General features: G+C 39.7%; 9 protein-coding genes and 1 long non-coding RNA gene across 10 annotated transcripts; 4 read left to right on the forward strand and 6 right to left on the reverse strand.

Moving 5' to 3' along the window:
- Positions 1–108: 108 nt before the first annotated feature.
- LOC128728252 (uncharacterized) lies at positions 109–3,504 on the reverse strand. The gene is made up of 8 exons (XM_053821907.1): positions 3,497–3,504; positions 3,246–3,378; positions 3,080–3,178; positions 2,778–3,014; positions 2,613–2,707; positions 911–2,534; positions 620–849; positions 109–550 (listed from the first exon to the last, which is right to left on the reverse strand). The coding sequence occupies exons 1-8, from the start codon at positions 3,502–3,504 to the stop codon at positions 382–384; spliced, it is 2,595 nt and encodes an 864-aa protein (XP_053677882.1). The 3' UTR covers positions 109–381.
- Positions 3,505–3,982: 478 nt separating this feature from the next.
- LOC128731246 (centromere/kinetochore protein zw10) lies at positions 3,983–6,294 on the forward strand. The gene is made up of 3 exons (XM_053824353.1): positions 3,983–5,573; positions 5,643–5,908; positions 6,051–6,294. Exons 1-3 carry the CDS (start codon positions 3,983–3,985, stop codon positions 6,264–6,266), a joined length of 2,073 nt encoding a protein of 690 aa, XP_053680328.1. The 3' UTR covers positions 6,267–6,294.
- On the reverse strand, positions 5,958–7,298 carry LOC128731247 (phosducin-like protein). Its single transcript, XM_053824354.1, has one exon. The coding sequence runs from the start codon at positions 7,296–7,298 to the stop codon at positions 6,417–6,419; it is 882 nt and encodes a 293-aa protein (XP_053680329.1). The 3' UTR covers positions 5,958–6,416.
- Positions 7,299–8,336: 1,038 nt separating this feature from the next.
- On the forward strand, positions 8,337–9,154 carry LOC128730636 (uncharacterized). The gene is made up of 4 exons (XR_008411682.1): positions 8,337–8,427; positions 8,494–8,570; positions 8,786–8,917; positions 9,020–9,154. It is a non-coding gene; the product is annotated as an uncharacterized LOC128730636 (long non-coding RNA).
- On the reverse strand, positions 8,537–10,569 carry LOC128730635 (cytoplasmic phosphatidylinositol transfer protein 1). Its single transcript, XM_053823712.1, has 7 exons — positions 10,519–10,569; positions 10,307–10,455; positions 10,147–10,235; positions 10,070–10,077; positions 9,928–9,999; positions 9,615–9,869; positions 8,537–9,549 (listed from the first exon to the last, which is right to left on the reverse strand). The coding sequence occupies exons 1-7, from the start codon at positions 10,567–10,569 to the stop codon at positions 9,367–9,369; spliced, it is 807 nt and encodes a 268-aa protein (XP_053679687.1). The 3' UTR covers positions 8,537–9,366.
- A 457-nt stretch (positions 10,570–11,026) lies between these two features.
- On the forward strand, positions 11,027–12,731 carry LOC128731204 (CAAX prenyl protease 1 homolog). Its single transcript, XM_053824309.1, has 3 exons — positions 11,027–11,106; positions 11,176–11,289; positions 11,356–12,731. The coding sequence occupies exons 2-3, from the start codon at positions 11,200–11,202 to the stop codon at positions 12,619–12,621; spliced, it is 1,356 nt and encodes a 451-aa protein (XP_053680284.1). The 5' UTR covers positions 11,027–11,106; positions 11,176–11,199; the 3' UTR covers positions 12,622–12,731.
- Positions 12,732–12,953: 222 nt separating this feature from the next.
- LOC128730910 (protein C1orf43 homolog) lies at positions 12,954–14,336 on the reverse strand. Its single transcript, XM_053823999.1, has 5 exons — positions 14,176–14,336; positions 13,803–14,104; positions 13,630–13,716; positions 13,267–13,547; positions 12,954–12,988 (listed from the first exon to the last, which is right to left on the reverse strand). Exons 1-5 carry the CDS (start codon positions 14,329–14,331, stop codon positions 12,954–12,956), a joined length of 861 nt encoding a protein of 286 aa, XP_053679974.1. The 5' UTR covers positions 14,332–14,336.
- Positions 14,337–15,966: 1,630 nt separating this feature from the next.
- On the forward strand, positions 15,967–21,857 carry LOC128728359 (uncharacterized). The gene is made up of 8 exons (XM_053822018.1): positions 15,967–16,184; positions 16,243–16,363; positions 16,427–17,084; positions 17,163–17,225; positions 17,299–18,376; positions 18,438–18,645; positions 18,728–18,868; positions 19,338–21,857. Exons 1-8 carry the CDS (start codon positions 15,967–15,969, stop codon positions 21,795–21,797), a joined length of 4,947 nt encoding a protein of 1,648 aa, XP_053677993.1. The 3' UTR covers positions 21,798–21,857.
- Positions 21,858–22,036: 179 nt separating this feature from the next.
- On the reverse strand, positions 22,037–23,048 carry LOC128728467 (dynein regulatory complex protein 9-like). Its single transcript, XM_053822130.1, has 2 exons — positions 22,659–23,048; positions 22,037–22,570 (listed from the first exon to the last, which is right to left on the reverse strand). Exons 1-2 carry the CDS (start codon positions 23,046–23,048, stop codon positions 22,037–22,039), a joined length of 924 nt encoding a protein of 307 aa, XP_053678105.1.
- A 200-nt stretch (positions 23,049–23,248) lies between these two features.
- LOC128728576 (uncharacterized) lies at positions 23,249–24,864 on the reverse strand. Its single transcript, XM_053822242.1, has 4 exons — positions 23,742–24,864; positions 23,586–23,677; positions 23,411–23,516; positions 23,249–23,343 (listed from the first exon to the last, which is right to left on the reverse strand). Exons 1-4 carry the CDS (start codon positions 24,862–24,864, stop codon positions 23,249–23,251), a joined length of 1,416 nt encoding a protein of 471 aa, XP_053678217.1.
- Positions 24,865–24,891: the final 27 nt, after the last annotated feature.

The following is a 24,891-nucleotide window of genomic DNA, read 5'->3' on the forward strand; positions in this document are numbered from 1 at the left end:
TTAAATCAAATAATCTTTGAAATATTTAGCTATTGATATTTCCAATAACACACCATTGGAACAGTTTATACAACCAGGTGGTATATAACACTTTTCATTATACCGCGAGTTACGTTATCGTAACATATTTTATTTACAACTACCAGAACTTTCTCTACCACAGAATTTTTATTTTTATGCTAATAAACAAACAGCACATGAAAATGGAACTTGTTTAAATTGGTTGATTGGTTAAGATGTAGTAAGATAGACGAATAATTTGGCCCCGTACGGAGAAAATTGTTGCACCATTTCGGTAACGGTGCAAAGCGACGTACCCAGAAAATTATTCTTCGTACGCAATGGCAAATACTCCTGTAGAACACGATTACATAAAGTTGATTAAAGCAGCAGTGCAAAATGATCCCGTTCGATACGCCGTTTGGCACACAATGGAACTGCACCCATAACGTCCTGTGGCGGGGGCAGTCCGCCTTGGGTGTTTGCCATCTGAGTGTAAAAAAGCTCCCGCATTCCGCACTGATAGCCGTACAAAACTGATTCATGCGATCTGTATATATAAAAAAAATGTTTTAAAAATTACTGCATAAACTTACTTACACTGCACCACTATGCTTACTTTAATGTGACCTCTGTAACAAGATTACTTTTTTTAAAGTAGGTATGCAAAGATTCCATAGTCTGTTGTTCCAACGTATTCCAAGGGCCACTCTTTTTCGCCACATCCCAATCGGCATCGAGTGCAATCAAGCTATAACCGTCTGCTTTGTCAAAGCCGTCCACATTAATGTTCATTGCTAGCTGAATGTCATTTTCAATCCGTAGGAACTTTGAAACGCATGATTCAAACTGCAAATGTAAAAAGGCGTCAAAAAACTATTATCTTTACAGTAAGAAACGGAAATCGTACCAATGTTTGCACAAGCCGTTGGTTTATACAATTTTTCTCTTGCATGACTAGAATCAATGTCATGTTTTGCTGTACGCAGACAAACAGATCCACCTTGACTAGAGATTTCTCATCACTCATGGCCACCGTCCCATTTGACGGGTTTGTCGTATATTGCTGTGATATGTCTTGTGATTTTCGACGCTGTGGAATGTAATCCTGTTGCGGGGAAATGGCAATGCTGTAGCTACAGCCGGGTGTTGTATCCCAACTGGATACCCCACTTGATTCGGTGTCGTTCATGGCCAGTACTGTTAATTTTGACATAAGAGGCGTAAGTTCCAACGTGTTCCTTCGACGTTGGAAGAGTTCTTGTCCAGCACTCGTAGAACCACTGCTGGCCATCCGAACCGTCGAATGTTGATCTTCATTAAGATTGAACGATTTTATTGGTAGGCTCAGCCCCCGTCGATCTTTAGGCGTGGTAGCTTGGTTCAACTCCAACGGGCGTGCAAGATGTAGACCCACTGGTGCAATTGACGGCCTGTCCTTATATGTCGCGTCCTGTGGCTCATTTACACTGTTGTCCTTGCTTTTCAACGCATGCTCTACCTCTTGCTCAACCAGTTTTGCTATTTGTTCACCGTGTGCACGTTCGAAATCTTGAAACAAACTATAAGATATGGCACGTTTTCTCTGATCCACAATCGGATAAAGGGGATCAGTAATGGTTCTCAGGCTGTCATAATCTTTGGAGAATGCTTTGCGATAGAATAACATTTTCTTTTGTTGCTTGTTTTGTTCCTCGGTTGGAGAATTAGGATCTATTTCATCATCTTCGACTTTGGCCAATCCTGGCATAGACGCATAGCGATTGTTTGTCGACATTTTGGTGAGCACACTGTATTTTCTCGTGTTTGAATACCGAAAAACATTGGATTCGTCACATTCTCTGTATTCTTTTGGCTCCTCGCCTCGATCACACGATTTGGAACTTTCCTCTTCGGCAGGTGGGGCCGATGGTCCAACTTCCTGCTTAGTCACACATATTGACATCATATTGCGGTTTGGCACGATCTTATTTTCGGTCAGTGGCGTAGAGCAAACACTAGTTTTACCAATAAAATTTGGAAAACTATCAGATTCATCGAAGTTTATAGAATTTACTCCCGAGTCAACTATGTCTCGTGATGTAAGATTTTTAAATTTTAGAGGCAAAAAAGTCGGTCTTGACACACTAGTGTAGTTTCTTTTCTGCGTTTCCTCACAAACCCCGCCATCTACGCCAATCGGTTCTTCCTCAGGAATGTTAGAAAATATAATCGATTTGTCCGTCTTGAGCATAGGATACCCACCACCAACGCTACCGCCACTAACGAGTTCTTTTGACGATTTTTTCTTGATGGCAAAAGGAATGACTCCGGAACCAGATGCGCCCGTAGCACAATTATTGAAATAAACTGGAATATTTTTTGATGCATCGACCAAGTGCATATAATCTCTTTTAGAGATGTATGCGCTAACGAGACTGACGCCGTTGGGCACGTGGAATGTAACTGTCGTCATTTCTGCAAGCTTCATTCGATAAGGATCGGTATACACTAACAATTTTGTCAGATTTATTGGCAACTGAGAAGCCAACACTCTGTGGAGTTAAAAAAAAAGATGTGTTGTTTCATTTTGATTCGCATAGATAGGGAAGATAGGTCATATTGCTACTCACTTGTTGTGATAAAAAATAGATCCTCCAAGAACTCCTTTGTTTTGCAAAAAACTTTGCAGGATTTGGTTTGTTTCTAGGTATACATTGCTTGCACACTAATAAGAGAAACAAAGATTGAATGTTCTATAGAATCTTAAATCTTTAGATTTTAAACATCAGACTTACCTTTGGTAGCCGAAGTAAGGGCATGTTTTGAAATATATTTCCATTGAATTGAAGCAAAGGTAGACTGGACTCCATCAAACAAAATACCTTTTCATTGAAACGATTCTTTTGTTCTTTCTCAACAAAACTATTGTAGAGAGTGTTGAAATCGCCGTGGTACAGCTCAATTAACGAGGACAGTAAATTGGCTCTGTATTCTAGAATGGAGTCTGCAATGTTGCGATCGGAGCCCACAGCCTACGTGAAACAGCGAGATGTGTATAGACGCGAGAAATACGATACAGAAGTGGCAGAAATCTTACCAGCATGAATCGTCCATGAGAACGTAAAGCAAATTTACCATTCTGCAGTGAAATAAATCCAACTTTTGATAAAGTTTCACCAAGAAAGTGGCTAGAGCCCTGCAGGACAGAAAATGGCACATTAGTAGAGTTAGTTTTGGAGCATCTCTACAAGAGGTATACTTACCATTAATTGCCCGCAAAGGGACTTTTTCTGTAATTCTGACACCCACATGGGGTGGAAATAAATAATCGAACCAGTAGGATCATCGTTTTCAACCTTTTTAGTGCGGTCGTAAACAAATATTATCATCGTTTCCCTACACGAATGAACATACCGAAATGAACGGAAGACATAATTAGTAGCTTCAGCTTGTTTTGTAAATCAACTGGCGAACATACCGTGCCTTGGCACAAAAGAAAGGAAAGAGGACTTACTTGGACATTGTGAACGATTGTTTTCATTTGCAATTTGTAAGTGTTAACCTAATGGAGTCTACATAGAAGCAAACAATGCAAATCCTCGCCGACCGTCGCAAAGATCAAGTTACATCTAATAATGTGACGTCATCTTCTGGTGTTGACAGTAACTCACGAATTCGTTGAATGTAAACAAACCTTGGTGGCGAAACAAAATACCAAATATATTCTTAAACTAATAAGCAAGTAAATCATATTACGAAACAGTCAACATTGAGTAAAACTGATTCAACATTAGTAATGGAATTAGCTGCAGATTTAATTTCATACGAAATCAAACTTAATTATGCTCTGTAAACCTTGGTGAAATGCGTTGGCCCTGTTGAGTATGACAAATGTGTAACCGCTTTCATTCGTTTTACTGACTGACAAGATTTACGTTGAATCGAAATTCCATAGGCTTGTGTTTGTTGCTATCTTCTCGGCTTCGCTTATATACGGAAAATGGAAAAAATCGAACAAACTCCTTTTGAAAATATATCTTTCAATGTTCCAGAGGTACTGTCTCGCATTCATCGACACCAGGAGCAAGTACGCGATATTATTTGCGCTAACTACGTTGACTTCGTGTCGAGTAATGCGCACGAGAAGCTTTTGGACACCGTGAAAACGCTTGAATCTGAAATTAAAGATCTCGTAGCTAGTCCTAGCCAAGCAGCCAGTTTGGATAAATCAAGTGTGGCATGGAATGATCTGCGACATTATCAACGTGATCTCGAGGAAGGCATTCGCGGATATAAGATTGCCAGGAGGTTGCTTTCTATTCACGACCTTTTCGAAAGTCTCAATCTGTTAGGGAATGGCTACGAGAAAACAGCTCACATCCTTAGCAAGATAAAAGCATTGCTGAATGACGTGCAAGATCCAATTCTTCCCGAGTTAAACTGCTTTGAAAGCTTGATGCTTCGCTACGAAACGGAGCACGAAGCGTTCATCCATGATCTGAATGCGCAATTCAACGACTTGGTGAAACTACAGCAGCGATCGTTTCAAAACACAAAATCGGTCACGATACAGATTCACAAAGACGAAAATGTGCTGTACCAAGTGGTGGTGACTTTGCTAAAAACCCAGCACAATTTTCAACAACTGTGCCGATTCTTGATCGAGCATGTATTTGGCCCGGTTATTGTTAAGCCTGTTTCGCTGATTTGTAACGAAAAATCAAACGAACAAAATGTATCAATTAACCTGTCCTACCAGCTGGCAGTGGGCGAAGAACTTCGTCCCGGCTACAAAACCGTGCTGTCTAACATGGTGCAAATATTTTACAACCTCAGCAACATGAACATTGTGGTTTCGGATGATGAGTGTCTCTTTAAGGTTCTGGCCAAGCAAACGAAGAAGCATTTGTGCAGTATGCTAATTGAACAATGTCTAGAACGTGACATTCCGGGCACTATAGAAGAAATGAAGGACTGTTCAATGGTTAAAGACGTATGCGAGTTCAATACGTTTCTGGAGACGAGTAATTTTGTAGATGGGGAAAATGATCAACTGCTTGTGGAGTATGCAAACTCGATCGAAACCATCCATCAGAAAAAACTATGCGACAATGTGCTGGAAACGGCGCTAGGTATTATAAAGCGCGAAAGTCACGAGATGGTTCTAATCGAAGATCACGAGTACCAGTTTGGCGGAAGCTCTACCATTGGTCAAAGATCCAGTTGTATGGTCACTCGCACGGTGGTGGATTTAAAAAAATTTTTAGACAAAGTGCTGGCGGAAGTCGCGGCCGCTCATGGTGAAGCTGCGGATAGGTTACTCAAAACCATCGCGACCATTGTGGAGCGTTACATGGTTGATGTACCGATGGCAAACGAAAAATTACTCTTTAAAATTCCACAACAATCTGCGCTGTTTCGAAACGATTGTGCCTACTTAAACTATTGGCTGCAGAAAAACGACGACAAACTGAAAGATCATTGTTCGTTCGCCAGCATTTCCGAAGCCTTGAAGGCACGCGGTGAAGATATTTTGCAGCAACAGCTCAATAATCAACGCACACAGATGATGCAAGCATTGAATGGCTTTAGTAAGTAAAGTGTAGATCGCATGGTAGTTTTTCGATAATCGTTCTATTTTCGTCCTCTTCATTATATAGCGCTGTCCATTAATTTGATTGAGTTGGGAACCGAACAGCAACGTGCCATAAGACAATGCATTCGTCAATTTGAGCTACTGAAAAACGTATGGCAAACTGTGCTGCCTGATCCGGTGTATAAGCACAGTTTATCGGGACTAATAGACACATTTGTACGCGAGTTCATCAAAAGAATACAGAGCCTTGAAGATATAACGACCGCTATCGGAAACGGATTAGTGCAACTTTTTGACATCATAAAAGAAGCTTTACCAAGCCTTTTAAAGGTATGAGCATTTTGATTTTTATTAACATATATCTCGTTCATTTGCTTATGATAGGCTCAGGAAGGGAGACGGAGGCCTGTAAATTCAATAGCCTTAACCAAAATTGATTAATGTTTATCGATTTCTTTTGCACAATGTACAGGAACCTAGCGAGATTCATCAGCTCGTCAAACAATGGCCCAAGTTATTGCAACTTGGTCAAATACTCCGCGGCTCATTGGTAGAAATCACAGAGCTGTGGGCCGAAGGAAAAGGCCCTCTTACTATGTGCTTTAGTGCAGAAGAGGTAAAACATCTTATCCGTGCCTTGTTTCAAAACACAAAACAGCGACAGACTTGCATCGCTTCGATTGTGTAGTAAAAAATACTTCATCGCATGCATCCATTGGGAGTTAATTAATAGACGAATATTTCGTTGTATGCGTAATAATGGAGCTTTTTTTTAAATAAAATAGTGTTTTACAAATATAGTATCATGGTGTAAGATTAAGTAAAATGAGATCCATATTTATTTCTGCTCAACGATTGTCGGCTTGCAGGATTTGTCATTGATGATACCGTTTTCCACAAGGAAGCTTTCAACATCGCCGAAATCAAACTCGTCAGTCAAATCGTCAACTAGCTTGACAAAATTCCCAATCATCTGCCCAGCCTTATAAATCAATAAGGCCGGCACACCGGAGGTTTTGAAAGATTTGCTCAAGCCAGCATCGCTGCTTATGAATTTGCAAAATTTCACATTCAAGTATTCCTTCGCCAGTTGTGCCAATGCTTGGTTCATCTTCGTGCACGGACCATACTTCTCTCGATAGATGTGCACGACAACGGTAGTGTTTTTGTCTTCCTTATCAACGGCACGCAAAAACTCGTCTCCATCTTTCAGATGAATCAGTTCTCCGAAATTTCCTTTTTTGTCCATCATGGCAAGCATTTCGGCCATGCGTTTGCGTTGGTACTCCAGTAAAAAATCTTCATCCAGCAACTCTTGGAATTCGGCATCCAATTCATTTGCTGCTTCCGCAGCCTGGTCCTCCTCCTTAGTGCGTGTTGTAATACTGAGTTTCTTTAACAGCCGCAACTTTTCTGCTTCGTCCTGTTCACGTCGCTCAGCCTCTAATTGCTTGAATCGTTGCCAATCTTGTATGACTCCCTTCGGGCCAGTATTACCGGCAGATCCCGTCCGATGGGTTTTGTTTTGCAGCATACTTGAAGACATACCAGCCGATGTACCAGCTTGCGTCGAAGAACCCAAACTACTTCCAACGGATTTTACCGCATTTCCGGATGCTTCACTTGAATCACAATCGTCATCGTCGGCAGCCTCATCCTCGCTGCTGCTGCAATAGTTGTGTATTTTTTCTCCTAACAATTTGTCGTCCAACGTGGCCATAGTAAACACCGATAGTCAATAATTTACGGAGAAGACAAAATGCTTCAAAAAGTGGCGTCGTTGATTAAATCCAATTAAACAAGACCAATATCAATTAACACTTGCCACCCACGGCTTGTTTTCCACCTTTTTTAGCATACACAAACACTCATCTAGACCTACACTGTATTTTGCAGAAAAATGGTGTTTTGGATATTATAAAATGCTCGAAAAGTTAGTTGATATATAATTTCAGACTTTAAACTGCATAGAAACCACCGTAGGGCGAAGAGGGAAAAGATACCGAATGAAATGGTCCCTTAAATTACCAATGTTTGAACGGCAGCAATTAAACAAACAAATAACAGCCAAGGTGGCGATAAACGCTAAACAGAAGTGGTGTGACATGCCCTCAATTTGAAAACAAAGACGCGTTGGACGCGGTTAAACGGTTGCGCGGATTTCAAACTGCAAAACAGCGAATTAAAGCATAAACTTCGATTGTTTTGGAACTGGAAGTTTCAAATAATTTCAATTGTAGATTATTTTTATTACTTAAATATTATTAGAAATAATAACATTATTTTAAAAGTCAAACTATCCAAAATAGTCTATTAAGTCTTCCGTTGCAAAAGCTTTGCGACATGAAGAGTATATTTCAAAAAATATATGGTAGCTAACATACTGAGAAAAACATATGTGAGCACGAAAAAATGTGTAGGTAGTGGATGGGAAAAAGGTATGTTTCAAAAATTCTTGCGTACATTCGAAATTGTATGGACACAAAAGTAAGAAAGAGGGAAGAGGCATTGGCATGCAATGGCATGCAATAAAGAAAATATAAACAAACTTATCCTGGTGTCCTGGTGTATGCGAAACGTAAACAAACTGGGCATATCCTGCCGTTTTCAAATCATATATCCACAGGATAAATGTGCTCGCGCACGCGCATCACCAGGAGACGGGAAAGTGTCCTAAGCCGAAAGTATAAACCATACCAGAAATCAGTGATGAACACATCTATTTTTATCTCAAACCATTGGTCAGTGTCAAGCTTGTTTTGTTCATAAGAATATGTTGGAAAACGTAAAGTGAAACAGGTATTTGCTGGAAAATACGCGGTGATAAGTATTGAAAATTGCTTTTGTAAGTAAGTTCAGAGCGAATGATCACTGTGCCATTATATGTTACGTAAATTTGCGGTATTGCGTTTCAGATGATTCGGGATTAAATTCGTTGACAGGTATTATAACCGGTTTTCTTCCCTTGAAGCTTCGGATGGTTAATATAAAGGTAATTTCATCGAGCATTGACTCTCTTTTGAAGTATTTCTATTTGTTTTATGTATATGCGATTTACTACATATAATTTTAAGCGTACATCGGTGAGGTTCCGTGTAACGTCGTAATATATGCTAGAACAATATTTGAAGCGCCCAGCATGTTGTATCAATATTCATATTTTCATTTTTATTATTACTGTGCTACTGGACCGTACATGGTTCATAGGAATTGGAAAATCAGGTTGATTTTTTAAGATCAGCACATCCCTCCGGATTGTTAACGTTGGATCCTGCACAACAAGAAAACCTTGATACGAAACTTTCTTTTACTGTGGACGACTGTAAAAGCCCAGAGCAGGTGTTTATCTCAATCAGAAAGCAGAAGCAAATCGGAAATTGAAAAACGTGTGACGATATAACCGTACTCTGTACCATTGGTTTTATACATATCTCATTTTAGATGATGATTGACGAATCCCAGTCCGTATTTAAAGTATTTGACTACTGACACAGCATTGCTAAACCACAACGTAACACACTCGTGTAGATCATCGATCGTATGAATGGGATGATGGAATTGGAGAAATTATTCGAGTAAAAATGTAATTTGTAACTCTGTGCTGTGGAGATTCTATGATAGTAAACGTACGTCAAGAGTGCTTGTCTAGTTTAAGTAGTTGTGTACAAAACCAGCCACGTGTTTCGTGTTATTAATGGTGTAATGCAGAGGATGCCGACTTACGGATATGGCAGTGTTGATCTACTACTAGAATAATTCCTTCTAGACTATGATATTTAGCCACGTAACTAATTAGCTTCGAGAGGCTTATCAGTTTCCTGCGGCAAAGGTAACGATTGTCGAATCTTATCATTCGCTTCTAGCTGCTTATCTTTTTCATACATGCGCACATCGTCGATACTCATTCCGTGCCATTCGTCGATCCATGCGAATGCCTGCCTGTGTCCCAGCAAGAGAACATCTCGAATGCACTGCAAATGAAAAGTCAATATTAGGCGCTGCTCGCGTTTTTTTTTTTCAGTTAAATTAACTGAACTTTTTGAATAAATTCTTCTACTCTTGTTTGAAGACCCCAGACTTCAAAAGAAACTTGGACCAATTTATAGGAGCACATCATTGGAGTGTCGGTTTCGCGCCATCCTTCTACAAGTGGGCCGCGACCTGTGATCCGTGATTTAAAGAATTTTGGATCTTCCTCTTTTTTATAGTGCTTTTCTGTTGGTTCTTCAAATGCAATGTCCACATGGTCAACTGTGCGAGTTTTTAGTGTTTCTTCTGGGAGGTTGAGACACTGCAAGATAAAAGCAAATAGTTGCCAATATGTGTCGAGCTAATAGATCACAACTTACATTATCAGATGTCCCAGCGTTATCTTCAAACCGCGTTAATATTCGAATTTGCAGTTTCGGAATAAATGAGCACTTTTGTTGGAAAAGAAGGGTTTATTAAAATGATATTTTTTGTGCAATAGCTTCTATTTCATATACTTACCGTATATTCTAAGGAATTTCGCGATGAAAATAAATAAAATATTATTTATATATTGATTTGTACAATTATGATCTTACCGGTCACAGTATACGGATAGTAATTCCAACCCTTTTCTATGACGTAGAAAACTTTGGGGCAAACGGCCTGTAGCCAATACGGCAAACGACTTATGAGGCAAAAAATCATTGAGTCAAAATATGGTATTGCGAGGAAAGCTACTGAGTGAAAAGATAATACCTGGATAAATGTATTCGTTTCTCGGTATATTGTCCATTTCCATGGTCGGGATCATAGCACTCTTTATTTTCGATAACTTCTACACCTTCCCCATCGTCCGATTGCTCCAAACTGTGACGCGCAATCATGTAAAGTTGACCGATTTTGTACTAAACAGTGGAGAATTAGTTTTATTTTAAGACATCAGCTGAGATGAAAAAGTGCGACCTTACCTCTTCTACAGTTAGTGGCATGCATATTCGATATTCTTTTACTAACACCATGTTTTTGAAACGTTATTGCTCAACAAGAAGCAGTTTTAATCGGTGGGTGAGATGCGCTTGTGCCTTGGCACTCTCGGTAGCTTAGTAATGTTTCGTTCCCGACCAGCAAGAGGTGTCCTGTAATGATTTAAGATATCCTGTAATGTTGTTTACTTTCGCATGGTCGCGGCTAGTACAGACAACACGTGCATTGACAGATCAAATGTCCTCTGAATCGGCGATGCTTTACGTAGAAATGGATATCAGGACAAGTACTCATGTAGTACTAGGACGTTAATGCTAGGTATAAAGACATATATAGGCTTAATTCTTTTATCAATCACGAGATTTATTTTGGTAGATAGTCACCTCGAGAAATAAACCTTAAATAATAATAAAATCAAATACAAAAACATGGTGTATGTCATTTATTGTCAAGCAATCGTTCCTTCAGTTGTCATCGGCATAGACTCCGGTATCGGCAAGTAAATAACATTGCAGAGCTTGTAATCTGCGGACACAGCTAAGTGGAGCGAAGTGAAAAATTTCCATTGATAGGTATGATATCTTGCTTATTATATATTCGATTGAAACGCTGCGTAAACATTAATGTATGTTTCTCCTTAGTGCTAGAATTACGTGTTAGACAACATGTGGCAAGCGTCAGAAACAACGTTGTATTCCATTATCGTATTCCTATTGCTTGAAACACTGTTGGAGTTGTATTTAACGGCGCGACAGGTAACATGTGTTTAACAACGAGTTGGTACAATGTGAAACCAGTCGATCATTCCTTTCTATTTTCAGATACTTGTGTACAAACGAAGTAAAACAGTCCCAAAGGATCTTGAGCATGTCATGAACGTGGAGACATTCGAGAAAGCCCGTGTATACGGGTTAGATAAGGCGTACTTTGAAGTCTTCAAGATGGTATTGTGCGGTATATTGATATCGTTGCTGGAGCTGTATTACGGCTTCATGGGTTTCATTTGGGTTCATTCCGCACAATTGACTGAACGAATTGGATTAAACCCAAGTAGCGAAATTCAGGTGGGGTTCGTTTTCGCATTAGTGTTAAACACAATCGGACTGCTCAAGGAAATTCCCTTCAAAGTGTATGAAACTTTTGTGCTTGAAGAACGACATGGCTTCAACAAACAGACAGTTGGCTTTTTCATAAAGGATCAAATTAAAGCCTTTGTGGTTGCGCAAGTACTAACTTTACCGATAGCAGCGGCTTTCATATACATCGTTCAAATCGGAGGAGAATATTTCTTCATTTGGCTGTGGGCGTTTGTATCCGTCATTTGTCTAGTACTTATCACCGTCTATCCAGTCTATATTGCACCAATATTCGATAAATTTCGACCCCTTGAAGATGGAGACCTAAAACAAAGTATACACGCCTTAGCCAGTAAGGTCAAGTTCCCCCTAGGACAGCTGTTTGTCGTTGAGGGATCTAAACGATCAGCGCACAGCAATGCTTACTTCACCGGATTGTTTGGTGTAAAACGAATCGTGCTTTTCGATACGTTGCTCATCAACAAAGGGCTGCCGGAAGATGACCCGACTTTAACGGAAAGCGACAAGAGCAAAGGATGTAAAAATGAAGAAGTACTAGCGGTTTTAGCACATGAACTTGGTCATTGGAAGTTGGGTCATGTTTCTAAGAATATCATTATCATGCAGGTGCAAATGTTTTTAATATTTTTCATCTTCTCGCAACTGTTCACATACAGTCCGCTTTACGAAGCCGTTGGATTACCTGTCGGCGAAAAGCCCATCTTGATCGGATTTGTGGTGATTGTTATGTATATTTTAGCACCGTACAATACAATAATTTCATTTGCCATGACCGTCATGTCCAGAAGATTCGAGTATCAAGCTGACGCGTTCGCCCAGGAACTCGGCTATGCTAAAGAGTTGGGCAATGCTCTTGTGAAACTGCAACTAGACAACCTAGGTTTTCCGGAATATGACTGGTTGTATTCGACATGGAATCATTCCCATCCTACGGTGCTACAACGTTTGGAGCGATTAAAGAGCAAGGGAGTCAAGGATAAATCACAATAAGCACCAATAAGAACTTTTGCGTACTGCTTTTTTCCCCTTTTCGCTACCAATTGATGTCACTTCCTACAAATTATTATATAAAACGTCAACACGCATAAAAACGATAATAAGCACTGATAGTCTAATGCGTTTCAAAGTTGCACTGAAACGTAATAAACGTACATCGAGAAAAGATGCATATGGTGTTTCTCAATTTTTTGTTGATGATGTACAAAATCCGACCACATTGTATAATACATCACTCAATTTTTATTTCAATAGAGCATTAGTCGCCGGTTTTATCCGCTTTTCTAGTTTCACTTCGCTGAATATACTACGACGTTTACACCATTTCAATTTTTGAAAGACCTGCGTATGGTAAATGTTTCTTTAGAGTCATCATTTATCGCGGAAACGAACAGTTGAGAGAGAAAAAGAGACAGTGGCAGTAGGTGGAAGAAGAAAGCAGAAAATTAGAGTTCAGTGAAAGTAGTGGTAAGAAATTCAATTCAAATAACATTAACATTATAATTTAGTAACAACATGCAGCCTGTTTTATACTAACAACAAAAGACAAGTTTGGCTATGCTATGGCATAAAAAAGGTAAAGTAATATATTGGATGAGAGAACATTTACAGTTAAGTGTATGTCCATTGGTTATTAACCTGTTTCGCCATGATATTGAGAGATGCTGAGTATTTCATTTTCCTCTAGCTCAGGTTGCTGAAATTGTTGCTGCTGCTGTTGCTGTAGTTGCACCGCCAGAGAGAGGTTCATGCGGGTGTTTGATATCATTGTGTCGCCTGCATTACCCGGTGCAAGTGCAACTGGCGGAGGACGTAATCTTGCGGGATCGAGAAGGGATTGCATTTTGGAATGTTTTTTCACTGGCGTCCTGTTAGGCGACGATTTGCGGCTGCTCGAGAATGATTTAAGCATTTTTGTGCTGAAAAAAAGATCGTGCATCCATTACTGGCCTTAGAGCACGATCGCAATCGGGAGCTGAAGAATCGACTACGGTAACTTACGCTTCCGATAGCTTTTTTAACAAGCGTTGATAGGATTGGTATTCTTCTTCGCCAAACTCATTGGGATCATGCCGAGCATGCTCGTACCTATGGAGAACAATAAAAAAAAACACCGGTTAGGTGTCTTCAGAACCAAATCTCTCACAATTGAACGTTTTTTGAAAGTAGCTCACATATCACAGAACTGATGGATCAGTCGTTGGCCTGATCCGTTAAGCGGGGCCACCAGGGTGGTTAGAAGAAATGCTCTTATGCTGTCTCTAGGATGTCTTGTACTACCATCTTGTTTTGCAATTTCCCACTCAAGCTCTTTTACGTCGTCGACCGCTTTCATGCGCCAGTAATACGGTGGAAGAGCACTATCCGGCTTTAGAATGTACTTATCATCTTTTGTTGTATCATCCCAGATCAGCTTTGGTTCATAGTATATTTTTTGAATGCAATCCAGCCTGCGTTCAATTTCTTTTTTGATGGACTGAAAATAAGAATAAAACAAACTTACTACACTACGTACGCTCCGTACATTCCGATTGAAGATTGAAATACCTTTTTGGCATCATGACCCACTGAGACATGGGGACCGCGTCGTTGTCTGAGCGTGAATCGAACGATTTGCCTTTTGGCAAATATGAAACACATCGTCACACAAAGGACTCCTCCGCCTATAATCAAAACTATCATAACACCCGACAGTTCCTCCATAATGTGAAATTTTTGCACTAGACGATGGAATCCAAATTTGGTTTTCGGTAGGTCATACGTCGCAGAAAAATCAATAAGCCATAGTCCCGATACACAGCATATTCATACTAGGAGCATTGTTTACTTGCACTTCATTTGCTACCAAAACAAGATCGTTGCAATTTGACATGTTTGGAAAAGCATTTTGACGCTTGGGATCAAGGATTCTGTCATTTTTTACCTATCTAGTTGGCACACCCATGTACTAAAATAGTCGTCTGTCGCATATCTAACGCTGTTGAAATATTTTCCAACTTTTCCAAGCGACTTCATCATCGGTTTCTGACATAAAATTGCTGAGATGAATATGTAAGTGCTGCGAGGATACAACTCCATCGGCCACTAATTCCTATACGCCGCGCACATTCGCGGCCTTTATGCGCGGATGAGCTTTGAGTCAGTTCAATTAGTTTGTCTCCCTGCGAATGATTGAATGAGACTCTAATGCAGAAAGCGTTATCTTCAATTTAGATAGTTGGAGGCCTTTTAACAATCCTTGGTAATTTATTTTCATCGTTTCTAATAAATAATCTTTATGTAGCAGCAATATGTTTGCTACCTTGGAAATGTGTACCAAATTCAGTTACGTGCACGTGCTAAGTTTGCACGTGTGAGCATCTCGCTGGAGACAATATTCAAAATTATTGCGAAATATATCTGCTCATGATATTGCGAACACATATATTCGATCAGAACAGCTCAAGAACATAGGCTAAGAAAAGCCAATACTGCACAGTGTACAAAGAGCATAAGATAAAAAAGCAGAATAAAAGTTGATCACGCACTTTTCTGGCACAGCGGAGAAAATTTTTCGCAAAAGTAACAGGAGAACATACTAGCAGAGTTCAAAAATTGACTAATAGATGGCGTTAATTACACTAAGAAGAAAATATACTTTTTATTTTGAATCATAAATGGCGCTATTTAAAACGCTTGAAATATTTCATATGAAATGTTTCAAGCGTTTTTCAAACAGCGCCATCTATTGGCAAATTTTGAAAGCGTTTTAAAAATCGTCACTCTGTTTTTGTTATACGGAGTTTATTTTTGTAGCACAGTTTATATCGGTTGATCAGTGGAGAAAAATGTTACCTTCGACTGGTATGTGCTCCTGTTAGTTTTGTGAAAAAATTTCTGTTTTGCCCAAGAAGTACATCGATCAGTTTTTTAATCCTCTTTATTATTATTTCATTTGAATTGCTATTGAGTATTCGCTATCAATGAGGATGCAAAACTGCTGCTTAGTGTATCTTTCAACATTTTTATTGAACAATTTTCAGAGCCTTTTATTCCAAAAGCTCAAAAAGAGTTACATTTTTTTGTTTTTTGTAAAACGTTTGGAATAAGGATTTTCGTGCAAATTTGTATAAATGATTTTCTTCGTGTACAAAAATAAAATAAGTAACTAAGGTTACTATAGCTGTCAAAATTTAAGCTTGTGTCAGTCTGGTTGAATAGAAGTAAATAAAGCAGTTCTTAGATGCAATCTAGATGCAGATTCAGTTGACCGAATGAACAACCAGCTACAGCTATGGTTATAACGTTCTTAAGTTTTAATGCAATTCGATCGTCGGCAAATTGGTAGCGTTGTTAAACATGACGCCTGAAAAAAAACGACGACCTGTAGTGATAGCAAGCAGCAGCAAGCTCAGCAGTGGTAAAAAATGTGAAGAATCTCCTGGAAAATCAAATTCATCAAAAGCAAAATCATCACACGTACTGGAAGTCAGCAATTTGAATGATGATAGCAAAACGGATGATCAGTTGCCTTCCTCAGCAGAGGCTGCTCCCGTGCGCCAACTACGACGGAAAAGGTACATCTATGTCTTGTCATATGAATCGAAAAAGCGCTAACTAAATGATCTGTTGTAGGAGAAAACTGTCTTTACCGAGCGACGATAATGAGGTAATAGACGAGACCTTCGAAGAAACCATCCGACTTTCGGCAGTTAAAAATAATTTGACTCCCGCTTGCATCAAGAAACTGCTAAAGGTAATATTTAGAGAATATTAAATTCAGCACGTGACTGCATCTATGCCTTTGAAACTGTTGCAGCAAATTGTCGTCAATGACCATGTTTTCGCTATTGTTAGACTTAAGGAAGAAGAAGAATCTCGAAAATTAGAAAAGATTAAAAACACAAATACAGATACGAAAGATGATGAAGATGAAAAGGAAGAGCTTCAACCTAAATTGACACGTTTAAAGAGGAAACAGTTGAAACAAACGCTACTTCCAATTGCATCATTGAATGAACCCACACCGGATGAAGAGGTTACCGCATTGATTCACAAAGAGTTGGGCTCGGATGATGATGACGACGACGAGTATACTCCTGCTGATGATGAGGGAGTCTCCGAGGGAGACGATGATCCCAATACAACGGTGTCGGATATTGATTCTCAACCGAGAACTCCAGCATCGACTACACTGCCGGTTGGTGAACAAGAGAATGATTCTGAAATTCATTACACCAAAGATGGTTTATTTAAAATTCCACGAGCACGAAATGATAGTCAGTGTTCGCAATCTGAGCAGGAACAAGAAATTATAGCATTACGAACACGGTCAAAATTGTGCCTTACGACCACCGCAATCGAAACAATAGAGTCAACATTCGTGCCACCAGACATTACGAATGATATGTATGAATGCGACGTAGAAATGGATCAAGCTTGGAAAGATTTTTTAGAAGAGTTTACGAAACCTTTGCGTGAGTAGCCATTAAAGTACTTCACTTGTTGCGCACTTAATTGCTTATTGCAATATATATATATATATATTATTTCAGCTAGCATTTTGGACGAGGATGATGATAATGATCCAGAATATGTTGCTGCCGAAGGAATACCATGCAAGTTTAAAATAGACAGCGAAGAGACATGTCATTCAATTTTAATGAATTTTGTTGATTCATTTTGTTTTAGATGATCCTGAGGAAATGCGTACAAGTAAAGTTTCAAAAAAGGAACTTGATGAGCTAGTGCTAGAGTTAATGGAAATGGGTGGAGATGAGGATCAAACACTGTTAGAACAAACTTTAACTGAAACCATTAATGAATCACTGAACTGTAACGATCGTATGAGCATGTTAAACAATTCTTTGCTGGAACTGGAAAATAGTGATAATCCAATATCCATGACGCCCACCACTGTTCAAAAATGTGATGCAGTGCAGTCAACATCAAAGGATCCTAACGTGACAGTTCAATTGCAAACATTACAACAATATGAAGCAGGTCATCAATCAGATATGTTTGCATTGACTAACAACGTATGCCAATCAACCCAAAACCATCTAACACCCCATGAAGAAAGTACTTATCAATCGGCTACAGTAGCTCAACAAAGTACACTTGAAACCGACTCTAGCGATTCAAGAGATCCAAAGTTTTACATCAAATATTTGACTTTTGAGGAATCACCGGATGATGTGTTCACATATTCTAATGGTAACGATCGAAATGTTGTTCCTTCATATAAACTATATCATATCCAATCGACACAAGTTCCTGTAACGGTACAATTGTCCAATACGGACGTCGGCTTAAATGATTTTCAGTTTCAATTACTGCACCAACAACTTCGTATGCATGTACAGCTGACAGCCCAGCATTTCATGCAAACTTATGCTCATCCAAAATTTTGGAAATTTGGTAAAACTACCTTAGATATGCTGAAAGAGTTGGATAGAATTGGTAAAGTAAAACCAAACATTATTCCATGGAATTTGCCTTTAGCGCTGGAATGCTGTAATAGTTGGGTGAGTGAATTGGAAGAGGATAATGATAGTAACAAATCACTCATAAAATTTTGGTTGGACGAAGTACAACACGCTGAAGATGCTTACAAGCGTGAAAGATACTACCGGGGTGATTTTCACTGGCGTGTGCGAGAAAAGATCATAAATTGTAAAGCCTTTATGTATCCCACGCTAATACCCTACAAAGCATTTCGATGTGATCCGGGCAAACGGAAAGTGAGTTTTGGCAAGGCCGAGGAGCAGTAAGTATTTGTATATCAGACTGGCGTTTTTGAAAGCTATTTAATACGTTTTTTTTTCTAGTTTAATCACGCTCTGGTTTGAAATAACTTTCGACAAGCTCAAGAAAGAATATGAAAATTCAGCACATCGAAAAAGAATGCAAAAACCGACTATGACAACAGTTTGCCAATATCTTTCACAACATTTATGTCCAATGCGTAGCGTAAAAAGTCTGAAAAATTTAGCATTTAGACGAAAACCATCTGAAACAATGTGCAAGCCAGTAGACGTACGTCTGATAATTTTTTTTATCCCTAACTGTGTTTAAATTGAATGTTTTTTCATTTATTTTTTACAATTACATGAAACAGTTTTTTTCAACTCATGGATATGCACCTCCTTTCGACCATGTGCTGCAAGTATTTGATTTAAACAAAGTGATAACTCTAGCGCAGTATAAGAGAGGAGTACTTCATTGTAATTGGGAACAATACATATTTTCCAACAAAAGGGTAAGTTGCATAGATGTATCTTACTATTTAGTTAAGTAAATTATTGATTAAACGTTGACGATCAATTTTGTAATTGAATTATGGTATACTAATTTCGAATTATTTTATGGACATTTGCTTTATAACAAATTTGCTAATATTTTTTATTCATTAACTGTTCGTTTGTTTTCAAAGTTTACAAAATTTAGCTTTAGTAGAATTCATTAAATCTTATGTTTTTCAATTATTTTTTTCTTTATTCCTCCACGAAAGACATTTGGCTGCGTACTGGTTGTTTTGTTTTGGTTTCTATACGGACCAAACAAAACGTCATAACAACGCGAAAAATGTCGAGGGAAATTTGGCTTCCAGTTTTGTCGTAGTTTTATGAATATGTCGTGTAGGTTTAATTTAATTTACATTATAAACTGCTAAAAGCTGCTTTTTTATACTGCTACTAAGTTTTGTTTCCATATAATCTACTTTACAGATTACCCGACTTGGTTTGCTAAAACATACCAATGAACAAGAAACTGCTGTACAATGCAACTTTTATCAAACATCAAACCTTGTAGAAAACAGCGGCGCATCTGTGGAATATCAATTGCAAGTTAGTGTTTTGCTTCCGGATGCATCGGCGCCTTTCGTGCAATACGTACCAGTTACCCTTATGACTACAGATCTTACTCCACAGCAGCAAGAATGCATAAGTAGTGATATAGTGCAAATGAACAGTAGTGCAGTCGGCGCTGTTGCTGATTATGATCTGATGGTTAACAGTGGGAACGTAAATCCAACAGAAAACACTACCAGCGATGCACTGGCATCACAAGCTAGCAGTATAATACCATCAGAATGCACTTACATCGATCAGTGTAATGAGTGCGTAAACGAAGAAAAGCAAAATGAAACAGCAGTAAGCCAAAATATCCCCCTCGAAGAATATCCAAGCAATACGACTGATAATTCGGTGCTAATTTCTGCAAATGACAGTACTCCGTTATCAAATTTGAACAAAAAGCCTCCTAGTGTAATTTTCGTGAATCGATTTCGGACAGCCGCGCTTGCTACTCTGTACTCAATCCTGAAAAAGTATTTGAAGGATCTGCGAAACGAATGCATGCGAGAACTGACAAATGCCTTACTGTTGACCCAACCAGCTCATCCGGTTTTTCAAGTATATGCACATTTTAAGCAGTTGCAAGTGTATTGTCTATTTTTAGATGATTTACAAAAAATGAGTAGCAATTTCAACGTGTACTACCCTCGGTATAACCCCGTGCAACAGAGTCATTCCCAACGGGCGACATCGTTGGGGCTACTAAGACTGTCCTGCAGTCATCGTATCGATGGTTCATTAGTTGTACGGGCGGAGTATATTACGGAGCGATTCACCAATTACCATAGCATGGAAGATAAGGATGCTATGTATGCGTTCAATTACTACGAGAAAGTTGAAGAGACACTGCTCGGAGCGGATCGCACGGACTTGCTTGAACGATTCGAGCAAATACTGAAAAACTTTGACGAATTCGAAGATCGCGTATCGTTGTTGTACTATAAGATAGAAGAATTGTTGGGTGAAAGCTTCCCTCAGTTAGTGGATATGTTTCTTACATTTCTATTGCCAGGCCAAGCTGCAGAAGTGGGGAAATTTATGGAACACTTCATGCTGACGAACATGACAGATTTCCTGGAGAAGCTCAACATATTTTTTGCTAAGCAACCTTCTCAAATTAAAAAGGTACACGCCTGTTTGAATGAGTTATCTAACGAACCGAACGTTACGATGGATCAAGTGAAATTAAAAGTGTTGCCTCTTTTAAAAGGTAGTACTCTATTGAGTGAATGGTTCCTACAGCTATTTCCCAGTGAAAGACCGCCTGACTCCCTCCCGAGTGATTATGAACATATAACGATGAAAAAGAATCCAGTATCAGACACTCACGATGCAGAGACGGTGCAGGAACACATTTCCTACGTTGAAACTCTTCAGGAAGTACCAGAAAATTGCTGTGGTTCTAATACGATACGCTTTATACAAGGAAGAATATTTCAAGGGGCTCTTCCCGCTAGATTGACTTTCTTAGCCAACAACTGCGTAACCAAAGCTACGGATCTTCCGAACATCCCAGAAGAAATGCCATCGACTGGGGGAGAAAGTACACTGTGTGATGATGCTACGTTAATGGCACACGCAATTCGTCTCAATCCTTTGGTCCATTGTCCTAAAGGAATCGCGTATGCGGATGTTGCTCATGTACTAGAAGACAGTATTATAAAGCAAAACGGTGATGTTGTTCCGGAAGGGAGTTGCATTGCTGGTACGAGTTCACAAGACGAATGCCAACTCGTAACAGCTACCACCAAAAAGCTACCACCAAAGTTGCCCATTAAAAAACGTTTCAATTCGCCGAATTCACGTAAGGTCACAAATTCTCCAGGTCAAGAAAAATTATCACCACCAGTTCCGGGATGCAGTAAAGATGGCGCGTTGTCAAAAAGATCGGTGGTGGTATCTTCCGATTCTAAAGCATTAGTTACGGCTAGAAAATTGAAATTGCTTACCGATGAACCACAGTCGGGTGCTTTGCAAGCCAAATTTCGATCTCCAGATGAGCAGTGTTGTCCCGTGGAACACGAATGCAGGACAGACAGTAGCCAGCAGGTTTCTGAGCAACTATCGTCCTCAAACATTCTGCCCAAACCTAATGATAGTGAAGACAAGCGTGAGATGTCAGAACCGCCGGTTGAATCGGTCAGTACGCAGGATCCCAGTTGGACCCGAGATGAAGATAAAATTATTCTACAGAACATAATAAAAGGATATACTTCGGTTGATACGTTTGTTCAACAAATTCAAGAAAAAATCCCAGAACGTAACAGCAAGCAAATACGAAACCGTTTTGAATTTTTGCAACGAATGCTTCGTCAAGTTAATACAAAGTGAATATAACAAAAAAATATATTTATTTTACTAAAAACAGGGCTTCTGTTCACATAAGATAAACGTACTGCAGGGTATTATGTTCAATATTACTTGTACTATTATGTATATTAATTGATAACTTTGTAAAAAATGTAAATACAAACGAATTGGAGAATTATGTGACACAGAATCTATATTTGCTGATTTATTTAAACTGACCTTGTTCGATTTATTGATAATCGTTCAGTGAAAAGACATTTTTATTTTTTCGCCTTCTTTGACCCTTTTCCTTTGCTTTTAGTTTTCTTGCGTTTACCAGAGGTATCGAATGTACCAAAACCTTTACGAACCATAACACCACGCCACCAAGCCTGCAGTTTCACAGCCATTCGCTGGCACAACTCCTTGTATTTTACTCGTTCTTCCAAACGTTTCAAATTAGCCTCCAATTGAGACACTTCCAACTCGTACAGCTGCAGATTATGCTTTAATTCATTCCAAATTTTTTCCGTTGCACGTGCTTTTTGAAAACGCGAATCTTGTTGCTCTTTTTCGCGATCAAATCGGCTCATCCATTCATCTATGTCACGTTCGATGCAAGCAAGTTTCCAATCATAATATTGCTCTATTAAAGCAGCCGCTTCAATTGCATTCGAGTGCTCGCGTGTTTTTATAAGCTGTTCCTCATGAAGCTGATCTAGCTGCAGCGATAATGACTGCTGCAGCTGCTCCTTGCGTGCAGTTTCCCATGATTTAATGAATCGTTGTTTAGTTATCTCCACTTGTGTTTCCTTCTGTAATGTAACAGCGAGTTTGTAAAACCAAATATAACAAAGCTACATAGGTAATATTGGCAACGCTATAATTATGAAAACATCTTACATGTAGCATTCGATTTAGTCCATGATGTTGTAGCTTGAGGACATTAACTTTTTTCCACATTTGTTGTATAACTTTACACCTGTCAAGGTAGTGAAAACGATCATAGTACACTCTATCTTCTCCGGATGCGCTATAGTCACCGTGGCTGAGACTCTGATTAGATGATGGCAATTTGCTTAATGGTTCTAAACTGTCGTTACTTCTCGAAACTTGAATATCTATGCTTTGCAGTGCTTTTTTCCTAGAGCGCAACAAACTGGCTATAGTGAATGTGCCCGTTGCATCCTTCAACGTTTCGTTTAGGCAGCACCAGGATAAAATTTCCAATTTTCGTAAACATTCTTTAATAACTATCCGGATGATGTTGATTGTTGGACAGGATTCCTCCATTTATGCGTGCTGCATGCGCGTGAAAACTACTGCAGCATTTCTCCCAGGCTTCTTCGATAGAGTAGTTTCCTCTTCCTGTCCATGGGATGGAGTAGTTTTCTATCATATTTCGATCCAAACTTGCTTGCTTCACAAATAAATAGACCTATTCCTGATTGCGTTAGAAACACCGAGCACCAAGATTGTGAAAATCGATTGGATTATTTAACCAAACGCCATGTGAGGAAAAACACAAACTCTGCAAATGTTATCAAACTGCAGCCAAGAAAGAAACCACCCAAACCACCAATGTACACTGAAATAAAAAAAACGTAAAATGCAATATTAGTGAACGTTAACGCAAGATCGCTAATTTGTTGTACCAAACACATCAGACAATCCAAAAATGATGTCCCTGTTTAGCTGCATCTTCGGATAATCGGTTAACCCCCATTGCAGGTTTGCACCTAAGAACCATTCTCTGGATCGCTGCAACAGACAGCTATTAATTAAGTACAGCCTGGTTTCATGAACAACTAGAGTATGATATTTACTAACATATGCTTGAACGAAGAAATTTGAATCATCACAATTTGGCACACAGTTGCATTCGATCGTGCTCCTCTTAGAACGAAGTGTAATCATCTCTTCTGCAAATGTGAGTAAAAGTTTGTTGAAATGATGGACAATTTTGCGAAAAAAACATCGCGTTACCCGAACGTTGTCCAAGACATCGCAACCCCTCAAAGTCACAGATGCGGTAGCGGAAGTTGTGCTTCCCAACGGGTCGATAAAAGTGCGGTACACAACCGCACAGTTTGAACGCAAATCTCATCCGACACTCGATGCGGCACAGGTTATAGCTGTACACAGGACTAAACATAAGGACATCGCCCTCGTGGGTAAAGCGACATTGGCGCTGGGAAACGGATAACTCGCGGGCATTGCGTGAGGTGAAAATCTCCAGCGCCAAAAGCTCGACCGTGGTGTAGAACGACTCCTGGAACGAGTACTGCCGTTTGGAAATTTCGGGAACCTCCATTGATCCGTGGAAAAACACCTCGTACGAACTTTCGAGCTTGATCAGCTGCCCGTACACCTCACCGTCCAGCGGATGCACTACCAAGGGTGCTGGCTCGTGTACGCGATCCCAACGACGAGCCAACCAGTACTCGTACGAGCCGTATGTGGCGATTCGAGAATTTACCGTCAGACACAAACCTAGCTCAGTGACCGTCGGTTGAACGGTTAGTACCCGGGCAGTGCCACTATTGACCTGCGGTTGAAAACTCCACGAGAGATTGTGCAACAGCTCCATGTACTCGTAGCCCGCGATGCCGAACGTCTTGTACATGGGCAAGTCGAGAAACGTGCGGTACGAAACGTTTGCCAGCAACACGATAAATTCGCGAAACTGTTCAGCGTCGTCCTCGTCAAAACCACGCATCCGGATGTAGTCAGCCAGCTTGTCATCGTCAATGCGCCGGTGTGAACAGACGGTTAGACTAGGAAAGCTCGTATTCCACAAGTACATGTTGCGATCCATCGAAATAACGGTAGGCGACGTTTGGAATCGGTTCCAGATACGCTGGGACAGTGCTACCATACCGTACACGCCGATCGAGATACACGAAATCCAGATGATGCGCTCTAACACGTGAAGACCTCCATGGACCACGTGACGAACACCGTGCGCTGAGGTTGTCGTGAGCAGGTTCACGACGAAGCGTTTCGAACGCTCTGCAACACGTCCTAATAGTCTACTCTTAAGCATCGTCAACAATTGAATGAAATGACGACCAAAAGAAGAGCATTTTCGACCATGAAGGGATTGCATTTTCATGCTCGTTAATTGTGCCCCCGA

The sequence above is a fragment of the Anopheles nili genome, chromosome 2 (genome assembly GCF_943737925.1).
Source record: "Anopheles nili chromosome 2, idAnoNiliSN_F5_01, whole genome shotgun sequence".
Lineage (NCBI taxonomy): Eukaryota > Metazoa > Arthropoda > Insecta > Diptera > Culicidae > Anopheles > Anopheles nili.